The following is a 12271-nucleotide window of genomic DNA, read 5'->3' as shown; positions in this document are numbered from 1 at the left end:
ACATCAATCCATAAAAATACTATTTTATATATATATTTATTCACATAAATATTTTCAATTACGCGTAATAAAAAAAATGCATTATTTACTAATTCAAATGAAAACGTGAGAAATCCGTGACAACATGCGATCATTTCGCTTGTATCTCTCTTGTTAGTTATGATAATTATAATATTACTTTGAATGATAGCAAGTACATTATTGAATTTAATATATTATATTATACTATAGTTTTTTTTTTTATTAAAAAAAGGCTACATTAAAATAGAATATTTTAAATAAGTAAACCTTTTAGTTGTCCTGAACTCATATGAAGAGCGCTTTTTTTTGTCTCCATTGGCTGTCGCGTCGGCAATTAAGCGCTGATTTCGCCGGAAATTTCACCCTTGGCACCGCTCATTTTGTCTGGTCAGCTCTCTGATTGGTGAGAGAGTGAAGAGGAAGAAAGGCGCAGCTTTTCCACAGCTTCACCAATTTGGCTACTTCTGAGCGAATCAATACCGGAGATATACTTTGACAGGAGTTTGATGATTTTTTTTTTCTTTTATAAATATCCTATCACCTGATTTCTTTTTTTTTTTTTTTCCACCTCTTAGCAAATATTAAATAATATTTATAATTAGATAAAATATTTTACCATTGTAAACTTTTTATAAATAAATAAATTCAAAGCAAACAAATTTATTTCATTAAGTAGGACAGTTTGTTCGTAAATTAATTGAAGCCACACAGGAAGGATAGAGAACTGGGCTCCTTATAGCCCATTATCCTGTGTATACTCTATTGGTTCTCGTGAGTGGAGCCATTCAAGGCCCAACCTAAGCCCGCGTGTTATTGTAAATCATAGGGAAACTATTAATATTTAATAATAAGACAAATTAAATAGAAGCATATTAATTAGAGAATTAATAAATCAATTGTACTTAAAAAAAATAGTCTATAATTTGAGATAAATAAAAAAAAAAGTGCGATTATAAGTGAAGTAGAATTATAATTTTTTCTTATTTCTCTCTTCGAACTTACTACAAAGCTTAATATTTATGTGCTCTAATAATTATTTTTAATATTCAATAATTTTATATACAAATGAGCTTCCTAAAGATCGAAATTATATTTTTTGTTCTTATAAAAAGTGAGACCGCTTAATAGACTCAAACATAAAATGTCGAGGAGCGAAAAAAATTTTAAATTTTCACTATTTTTATTTTATAGCTAAATCGAAAATTGAAAAGAAAGTTTCAAAGTACGGTTGTATAACACAAGATATTACACAGTAAAAAAAAATAATAAATGCATGCTTTGAATTATTTAGAAAAAGAAATTAAATTTGAAAATCAATTTGAAGTAAAAGACGTGAAAAAGAAAAGAAATAGAGGGAGCAGAAAAATGAACGAGAAAAATAGGAGAATTTTATATATTCAAACAAGACATGATACCACACATAAAGACATGAAATGCTAGAGTTTTATGTACTGAAACAAGACATGATACTCACACATAAAAACACGAAATGCGGGAAATTTATGAGTAGAGAAATTATAAATTAGAATATTTATTTTAATTTGATAATGCATATTTTAATTTTAATGAGAAAAGGATAAGATTAAACAAAAACAGAAGCAAATACAACATGGTGAACTGAAAATTAAGAAACCTAACTGGGGGAAGTTTCTGTCGTTTTGGTTGTCATTTTGCAGTAACAACAGAAATTTTGAACCAGTTTAATTAATCCTTAACCTTATAGTAGGGAGTTTGATTTGCCTTCCAATACTACTTTTAAATTAAATGATAAATATTCCCTAATTAACAGAAATATCCTTCCTTATCTAATGGGATAATATCCTTGTCTAATTATAGAAAAATCTAAAAAGAATTAGATTTTTTTTTTTTTACTTGAGAGAAGAAAAATGTAATCTTGTTCTTCTAATAAGAAAATAGATTAATAAAAGAGCTCAAGAGATAATTCTTCCTTGCCCCTCTCTCTCTCTCAACTCTCTCTCTCTCTCTCTCTCTTTACTTCTCCATTCCTCTCTTCAACAAAAATGGTGGATTCTGGAGAAAGGCTTCTTTTTGGTGATTTAGGATTTGCATGGAGCATATTAGGGTGTTTTGAGTACATAGCGGATGAACATACTTTCTATCGTTGGTTGGTTTTTGTTGCACTTCTTATCTATTATCTGGTTTCTCACTACCTCTTCGTAGTGAAAGCAAAAGTGTATGCTTCGTTTCTAACAAATAAGTATGGATGTGGAGGTAAAACTTGTCTGCATTTTTGAATTTCATCTTCTCTTCTTTTAAAGATGATAAACAGGATTTGGTGCTTGCTCTCGTCTTTTTATCCATGTCATCATTTTGCTACTACATATCTCTGCGCCCTAAGATTGATTTGGGTATAACTAACCTGTTTTTAAGCTTATCTGTATATCATGCTGTTATGGCTTATAAAGCTGACCATATAGCATGGGGAGTTCTAATAGGGTCTATTCACATAATGTCTCTGGTGAATTTTTTGGAAGAATATTTTGAAAAAGAAGATTTTGAAAAACAAGAATCCAAATAGAAAAGCAGAAGACAAGGTGTAGAAATGACAAGTGGACAAGAGCTTAAGAAGAACTAAACAGATTTCTGATTTTAAAAGCTTTGATTTTGTTCATGTCTAAGCAGCTTGTCCCTCCTAATTTTATTTCTCAGTTGTGTTTGACGATGATGATTTACTTCAGTGAGAGTTGCTTCCTTTTCTTTCTTTGTTTACATTTAATGGTATTTCTAAATTTCTTCGTTCAGAACCAGAAAAGGCATACTAGCCAAATTGGTGACGACGAAAGAAAAAAACAAAATACTTATTATATGTAAAGGAATTTTAGCCAAGCCTCTTGCTTCATAAAATTATTTATGAACAAATTTATTATATCATTCATTCTTATCTAATTATTTATTTAATCGTTTATTATTAAATATGTATTATATAACAAAATCAAAATATACGACAGATGATCTAACATACAGAAATACTCTTTAAAGTTGAAATATATATATATATATATATATATATATATATATATTCATTTATCCCATTAAACATCCAAGACTAAATGTCCGACAAAGACGGGAAGAAAAAGACTTATTTTCATGTATTAGAATCATTTATGAACATTCTGGGACGTTATAACATTTAACCTTCGCCATCAGTGGTCTGATAGAGACACCACGCAGAAGTGCATAATTTATTATGTTTTGATGATGAAGTCATGGACCATTATACATCATATGCCAATAAAAGCAAGAAAGGATTGACTCTACATGGAATAAACAGAAAGTAGAAACTCACAAGCAAAGCCTCTTAAGGATCCATAATGGGAATGCTAACCGGAATGCTTGCACGAACATGGACGCTCCAGAAAAAATTTTAATGGCGATGAGAGTCTAACCCTTGAGACAACCTAATTGCTCCAAGGAACTACGGATTTCTGATGGCCTGCATTCTTCAGCTGTCTGAACAACATTGGAGTTATCCAATGCTATAACATCTGAAAGAGGGTAGTTTCTGTTGGCATGGAGTTGGTTACTTGCATTACTACAGACTCCTTTCAGTATCACACTCTTGTGTATCCCACCAAGCAATCCTTCATAATCCGTGTCTCCGGATTCTCCAACAAAAACTACCATTTTTGCCAATTCCACGCCCCAACGGACATATAGATACCTGAAATCCATAAATTTGAATGTAAGGGAACATCATGTTAAAGTTTAATCACACGTCAATAAAGAAATTTCAATGCATCAGATTATTCCAAATTAGAATAGATATATTCTCCATGAAGGCTCTCAAGTTTAGCCACAATTGCTTCACGCTTGCCAGTTGAGTTGTCTCACAATCTGTACCTAGTTCTGCTTATAAGATTGTAACGTTGAAAATGGAAGTCAATATCATGTATCTTGGCTTACGTAGAAAACTCTACCTTAGGGCTTGAGAGCGAGAAGCTAATACTGGAATAACATTTATCCTGGTCCCATTTTGACAATAAATAGCATGACAACGGAGAGCTTGAATCCTTAGCAACTTTCGGAGTTCCTTAACAGGGGAAACCTTCAAAAGACAAGCAGATGAAAGTAACAGGCAAATTTGTGACTATATGTCAATTGTATTACAAGCTAGTGCATGTGAACAAAATCAGACAACTGACAATGAAGTCTTGACAATTAAAGTGACCTTGGTTTGCAAAAGAACAACCAGAATGGTGCTTGCAAGTAGGATGCAAAAGAAAAATTACCAGTCCTGGCTTTTGCACTCTGAAAGCATAACAATAGTCGGTTGAAAGTTGTTCTGCTGATGTAACAATCTGTTCCTTGTTCTCAGCCTTTTTATCTGTAACTGAAGTTGCCCAGCGAACGAGAGTCTTCCTCAGCCCTTCTCCTCCCCATCGGTACTCAATATGTGAATGGTAATAAAAGTCAACCACAAAGGGACCATCCTCTGAATTAAGAGTTGAGTAATAGAGGTCACTACCACTATTGCATATAAAGGCATCAAAATCACTAGGGCTAAAACCCCCCGAGCAAAGGAACGAGTTTATCTCAGATATCGTCAGTGATGTTGACAATACGAACCCTATTGAGCCTTCATTCCTTTCTCTTTCAACAGCCTCAAAAATGTTTTTTGTTGCCTCTATAAGCCCAGTAATGCTGTCGAAATCTACTGCAATGACGAAAATCTGTTTCCTCCTCCTCAAAGCTGGAAACTTACCAGAACTGTTGTTTTGTTCTCCTTTTTCTATGGACCCAGTCTTCTGGGTGTTCTTCAGAACACCCTTTGACCATGCCAAAACAGCATTCTCTAATTTACTCTTTTTATCAGAAGCATCTCCTTCAAATTCTAGAGAATCATTTCCACTGGCTCCAGTCTTTTCTCCATCCAATGAGAACTTCAAGTTCAAAGATATATCATGTATGTCTCTCAAGGAATCACCTGGTGAATCTGTATCTGAAGTATCAGCTCCATCATTATCTTTTTGCCACTGAGGATGCCTTGGTTTGCAACTGGCTATTCGTGATAGGTAACTTTTGCAATGCTCTGGCCATGAGAATAGGTGAATATTTTTCAACCCATTTTGTCGGCATTTTGCCCAAAGGTGCTTGTCAGCAACAAGCTTTAGAAGAGCATCAGCAATAGACTTCTCATCATGAGGATCAACAAGAAGCCCATTGTCAAGTACCTAAGAAAAATAACTCCAATCAATACCAGAAGATTTCACAGATCACATGCATGCGCATTGCGCACACACACATATGATAGTTCCAAGTATTATGTTCTGATGAGATACCCGGTGTATGTCTACTGGACCTCCATTTTTTGTGGCAACAATGGGCAAACCGTGAGCCGCTGCCTGCCCAACAAAAGAATAACAGTTCACTTCCAGTCATAAATATTAAACAGGCTAAGGCTATTTCCACAGATATTAGGACTAGGGCCATAGCTTAGTTAGTTTGCTAAAAGTAGGATCAAAGGAGGCCAAAAGGAGATAATATTGGTTTATCCATTGCATATTTCAATGTTCCATCACATCCTTGCAATCAAAAGTAGCATTCGCAAACATTAAGTTTCTCAATTCATCTAAAGAGATCATCTTGAATCCCTTGAACACAGATGGAAGCCATTACTTACAAATTACAATAACAAAAATTTGTGATACCAGAGATTTTTAATTTTTTCCTTTGGCCGAAACAAGAAGGGAAAAAGAAAATGGGATTCAATTTGCAGACATCAAATCTCTATCACAACTAATAGGATTAGACAGGAAATTCAAAATGACAGATAAAAGAAATATGATGTATCTGGATTACCCTTGACATATAGGTCAAACTCCGTTTACTGTTTCTTTTCTATCTTTCTTGGGAAATTTGCAACTTTTCAAAGCAATTGTTTGTTGGAAGGTACTCTTGTTTATTTCAACTCTTGAGCAATTAATTGGCTGTGGTTCCTACTAAATTAGCCTGTGGAAATAGCATGAGCCTACAGACTAATCATAAAGATAAACTTCAGAATGTTAATGGGATCACCTCAATCAAAGTAAGCCCAAATGGCTCAATGAAAGCCGGATTGATGAAAACACCCTGCATAAATAAACAATTACAATGTGACAACTGAGTACAAAGTTCAAATTGATGTATCTTTGATAGATAAGTAGGAATCGAAAGATAAATGGAGAGAATATACTATTTAATATCAAATCACATACTGGAGGAAAATACAACTGAAGTCTTAGCAATTATAACAATGGATTAAGTTGTGTATATATCCTGTACAAAACATGTACAACAAAGATGCAATACCAGCTTTGCAAATATTTGCACCGGGAATCCAGGACACATGAACTATATACAAATAGAAGTAACATCTAACCTTTCCTGCACTTAAATATAGAGTTAGATGAAATAGCTTTCACGGGTTAGCGAAAATATATGCCTGTCAACAATCAACACTGTACCACCCAGTGACATGTACGGAGCTGATCTGCAAGCTGCTATGTTTGGTGTATGTTAGTGATCATAATCCTACTTTATGTTTTAGCATCATACCTGCTTCTAAGATATTTAACAATATGTGGTATGACAATTGGACTATCATAAAAATTCTTTTGTCTAGCATCAATTGACGCGCCAAGTAATAGCATTGTGCTGAACAAGCTAATTACTTCAAATCAAAAATGCCACAATAGAAGAAATAAACAAGAGCAACAAGAATGATATAAAAGGAGCTATTATGTTCTAAGTGATTACTTACAAAATTGAACATTAGAATATGATTAATTGATTATATTATTTCCCTTTTATAGATCAGCTCTCATTTCATACATAATAACAGTGAGGGAAAAAATCGTATAATGAAAGGTATGAAAGAGAAGAAGCAGAATGCAGGAAATTAATGTAAAAAGGAGAAAAAAAAGGAAAGGGTCCAGTTTTATCTGACACACTGCAAGGCATACTGCATACCTTGGTCTTTGCTGCTAAACGATAAATGTCAGGGACATCGGACTGCTTGTGGTGTTTAGGATATGCAACTTGCCCATAGAGATCATATTTGTCAATAAGCTTAAGCACTGAAAGAAGAACAGAAGCATTTGTGCTTGACATTTCATCAATTCCATCTCGGTTACCCATAATTAGTGTCTGTAAAATGAAGAACAGAGAGAGAGAAGAAGGAAAAGAAACAGGAAAAGGAAAATCCTAGGTAAGATGACCTGACAGCAAAGCAAATTCAGCAGAGCATATTTAAGATTATGTCTCCACCAAACAAGTCTCATTAGTTCACTTATAACATACAAGGTTAGCAAGCTCTCTCAATGGACGACATTCTCCAAATGCTTTAACCAAAGTTGTTATGTTCTTCTTGGGATCTGGTCTAGCAAGGGCAAGAATCATTGGCTTACGAGGATTCGTAAAGAAGCGCATTATCTGCAGCATAGCAAGAATTAAACTGACATCAACTTGACAATAACATGAACAATGGGGAATAGATCACTGGCTTTAAGCACATTACTCACAGAAGAACATTTTCCATTAAAGCAGAAGCAAACCAAAATGTGTTAACCATCCATCTAGGATGTACAAGGTAGCAAAAAAAAAAGGAAAAATTAAAACCTCAGCCCAGATTTGTGGATCAGGAGAAGTTGGATGGTCTTCATTTCCTTCTGTTTCACCATCCATGTCACCTTCTTGGGGAACAATGTGATGGAATTCCATTCCAGGAGGAATTATCTGCAGAGTACTACAAGTTGTTCATATACACTCCATTAACTAGAAAGAATGAAAGATTACGGCATAAGATTATAAGAACAGAACCAATATCTAGAATCATAACAAGCATGCCATGAATTGGGTGGTATACAGATCAGGTGCTGCGCCAATTCAATCTAGTATATCACTTTGGATCCCTGAGTTTCGTTTTGTATCAAGGTCTACAAATAGACACACACGTGCATGCACATAGGAAAAGGTAGGAGAAATCTAGACTTGTCATTTGGAACATCCCTCCCATACCTGAACAGAATAAATAAATCCCTTTACACCATTTTTATTACTTGGAGAAAAAAAAATTCATTGAAAATTTAAATATTTGCTTCAGCCACTTAAAATAGTCAGCAAATGCTATCAACAAATCAGATCAGAATTTCCTTTAAAATAAATGTGATACATCGCTTCCATGGTTCAGATTTAAACAAAGGCACAGCAGATCAGCAAAATAAAAAACCGAAACAGAGTGTATATGAGATTTTATTTATTAATTACATAAACTTGTACATCATGGAACTCGAAAGATAAATTGATGGTAAAAGGAGAAACCGGTTTTATCATTGATGAAATTTAGATAAACATTCTCCTATGATTCCCAATAAATAAATTCCTTGAACAGTTTTGAGAAAACTGAATGCAGTATCGGACCTTAACGTCAACAATTACTGCACTTTTTAGTAGGCAACAAATCTAACACCCAGCATTCGTATGGGCAGAGATCATTCTTTCCATTCAATTTTTGTATTATTTAAACATGCCCCCGGTTTAGCCAAGTGGGCAAGAACTAAATAAACACACCCCAACCAGCTGAGAATAAGCCAAGCTACAGTGCATGATAGCTTATTCAGGTTTTGGCAACTGTATTGGCTACCTAAGCAATTATAGCTTCTACAAGATCATCAATTTTGTTATTTGAAAAAAAAAAAACAAAAAAAGGAAAGGACATCTTAATACTCACAGCCATGCGAGGCATGAACCTGCCATAACAGCTCACATTGCGCTTGATTCTTGCTCTCAATTTACGCTCCAGTATTGGATCAAAACCATCATATAAACGCCACTGTTCATCTATCTCTTGTCTAGTACTAGTTATTACTATCTCAGAAGAATCCAGGGAGAACTCCTCAGCCTCTATCCTACGCATTATCTTGTATGTAGAATTTATTTCATCCCTCGATAGCCGGCCTTGTTTTAGTAACTGTTCCAACTTATCTCTGCCAAGGGAGTGACCAGTGAAAAGCATCGGCACATTTAAAGCACCAGATAGGAGAGCAGCAGAATCGCCTGCGTCAGCATAATGTCCATGAATTGCAACAGGCCAGATTGGCTTCCCACCAGCAATTTGCTCTCCCAGAACTTTGGACATCTGAATTATGTGATTAAGTGCACCATCAACAAATTCAGGTATGTGAGGCCATAAAAGCTCTTTAGGAATATATTTATCTTTTGGTCCAAAGGGTATCCGAACAATATAGGCACCGCTGCTCTCCCCCATCTCATCTTCAGAATCTTCTGAGTTTCTAAGTGTCAGCATTTCTGTGGGCTCACCATAACTCCAATCTACATCTGGAGCTGATACTTGTCTAGTTAGCAAATCAACTCGATAGACTCCTGGCATTGAGCCCAAAGCCCTTGCAAGTTCCACAACATACTTAACCTAAAATAAAGAAAAGCCCAAGATTACTAGTCATAACATAAAAAGATTATATGAAAGGGGAGCAAGATCACACAGGACCACACCAAACAAAATCTCGTATTAACAATATTACCTGACCACCAGTATCAGAATCACGTCCAAGCTCCATATTTTCACCTCGTATGAGACCATGAAGGCTGCATGGATACTATTTGTTAAAAATGATAATAAAAGGTCAACTTGCATGCCGGAAAAATCATACTGCGCATCGTAACATCATAATCAGGACATGTTTAATATCCCATGCAATTTCCTTTCAGCAGCTATTGAACTGATGCATAGACAATAAAAACAAACTGTCTATCGATACAGAAAGCACAAGTCCATAAAAACTGTACTAAATACTGCAAGACCAAATAAACACCTCAGAGTCCTCTTCATGATTACATGTAAACACTGGAAAACTAAAGTTCAGTCCATGCCTTATTAACACAATGTACAGCTTTTTGCCCTTCTGCTGACTAGCCCATGCCTCCATTGCATCAGCAGAATTGATTCTAGGCAGTCTGCCTCTGTTACTATCACCATGGGCTGATATATCACTTATGGCATCTCCTTTTTCTCCCTCAGATAGATCTTCAGACATATCAGCAGTTGCTTCCCTGCGGCCCCTTTCACGTTCAAGACGGCGTTTGGCATGTCTTTGGGCAAGCTCTCCCTCAAGCTATAAAAAATAAAGGCAATAATTAATACTTATAGTTCGTGGATCATTCATAACTCGTAAGGTAGCTTAGAACACGATGCCTTTTTCTCATTTTCTGTTACAATGAAATTTGGAAAAATTCAAAAGATTTAAACTAAAAGGTTCAAATTAATAACAATGAATAAGAAAAGGAAAAGAAACAATTTTTATATGAGAATCAAACAATTCAAGTTAAGCATTTGCCATGGATATATATTTAGCCCCCTCCCTAGGGACGGTATAAGCAAAATAGTCAGTTCATTTTCTAATTGTTATAACTATTCAAATCAGAATTAACACCAAATCAAACATTTCTATCGCTGGGTCAAAGTAAAAAACATTTCTTGATTCTTGAAAGCTTGAAAAACAGTAAGCAACAGTTTTTCATAAGAGGAACACACACAGAGGACCACTATATTGTTCTTCAAACGTGTCCTCAAATCCATAATGGATCAGACCCAACTAACAAACATGAACAGGATCAATACATTTCAAATTAATCCCATTAACACCAGTAGAACAAAAGAAAAATTACTTGAAATAACTAAACAATTAATCCGCTAATTAAGACAAATAAGCTATGATCAATGATTTATACGCAACGAAACACCAGAAATCAAATCTTAAAACTCAAATCCAGCAAAATTTAAAATTTATAAAATAATAATAACACTTCTAAAAAAACCCAGAAAATCAATATATATATATATATATATATATATATATATATATATATATATATATAAGTACAAAAAAAAAAAGAAAAAGAAAAAGAAACCTGCTTCTTTTGACGAGCTAAGTTCCAAATCCTCCAACACATATTCTCCAACCTGGTATTCCTCTCCTGAGGGCTCCTAGTCGCCTGAGCCTACAAACACTCAGAAACACCAATAGCTAATTGTCAAACAAAAACATACTCTCCTATATGATCACAATCAAATCAAAAAATACAAATAGACACATACCTTAACCCATGAGCGGTGGAGATCAGTCTCATCGAATCCAGTGATAACTTCTTCAACGAAATATCGAGTAGGGCTGAACCTTCCTCTTTCTCTAAGCAACAAAGACGATTTAGCATCATCGAGACCTGGCCCTACATCGAGAATTGCTTCCAAGTAACTGTTTATCCAATCGTTTCCTGCCATTACTTCGTTTGCTCAATTTGCATGCAATTAAGCTCTGGTCTGGTCTCCGGTCTCCTTGTCCAGCTAATGGAGAAAGATAGAATTGATTTTACAGAGGCTATTGCTTGTACGGGAAGGACTGGGAGAGTGTTAAGTGTCTGGCTGTTTAGCTAAGCCAATTTTGAGAAGGACAAAGAACAGAGACATAGGCTGGATATGGGGAGAGTTTACAGCAGCAACTGTCGATTTAAGAGCTTGCGGGTGGACTATAAGTGAAAAGCAGTAAAATGTGATTTTTTTTTTCTTTTTTTTTTGAATTGTATTTTTTTCTATTTTCATTTTTGTAAATACCTTAAGATAAAGTTTCATTACTTAATTCAATTTAAAAAGGAATTCGAAATTTGTTTATATATAATCATTATATCAAATGTCTATTTTTTTATAATTCTTCACATAAGATATATTTTTTAATTAATACAAAAATAAACTTATAATGAAATTTTCGATAATCATTTCTTATTAATTTTATTTTCAAAGTCTACTTAAAAGTAAACCGATTAGACTTTAAAAATAAAAACCCGGTATAACGTCACTCACTAAAATTTTATCGGCAAAGCATTTGGAGTAATATTTACTGTTTTAACTGAATTAAAACACCACCCTAATTAATTATGGCGTTTCATTATTTATATCTGTCTTATTTCTGACTGAAGCAATATGTGTTTATACTTTTTTTTGTCAGTTTGCATTAAACGGCTAATTAAACAGTTATTTTTACCGAATATTTTTATTTTAAGCCGTTATATAAACCGCCTTTATTTTAAACCCTTATAGCTATCTACAACAAATATCTAACAACTAATAAAACAGCTAACCATTTATTACAATAACTAATAATTAAAATTGCCGAATAAAACCTAAATTTGTGAATCTGAAATTTTCTACATTCTTATGAAAACTAAAAAGTGAACGGAT

The 12271-nt window shown here is 34.2% G+C and overlaps 1 protein-coding gene across 1 annotated transcript; it reads right to left on the bottom strand.

Moving 5' to 3' along the window:
• Positions 1 to 3108: 3108 nt before the first annotated feature.
• Positions 3109 to 11542, bottom strand: SPS1F (sucrose phosphate synthase 1F). Its single transcript, XM_089724765.1, has 13 exons — positions 11135 to 11542; positions 10948 to 11037; positions 9910 to 10151; positions 9561 to 9624; positions 8750 to 9448; positions 7639 to 7755; positions 7321 to 7452; positions 6991 to 7167; positions 6058 to 6111; positions 5322 to 5384; positions 4272 to 5213; positions 3960 to 4087; positions 3109 to 3703 (listed from the first exon to the last, which is right to left on the bottom strand). Exons 1-13 carry the CDS (start codon positions 11315 to 11317, stop codon positions 3424 to 3426), a joined length of 3171 nt encoding a protein of 1056 aa, XP_089580891.1. The 5' UTR covers positions 11318 to 11542; the 3' UTR covers positions 3109 to 3423.
• Between the last annotated feature and the right edge of the window lie 729 nt (positions 11543 to 12271).

The sequence above is a fragment of the Jatropha curcas genome, chromosome 8 (assembly GCF_041381405.1).
Source record: "Jatropha curcas cultivar XTBG-Jc1 chromosome 8, XTBG_Jcur_1.0, whole genome shotgun sequence".
NCBI lineage: Eukaryota > Viridiplantae > Streptophyta > Magnoliopsida > Malpighiales > Euphorbiaceae > Jatropha > Jatropha curcas.
Note: the sequence above shows the minus strand (reverse complement) of the source record. Positions and strands in the feature narration are given on the sequence as shown.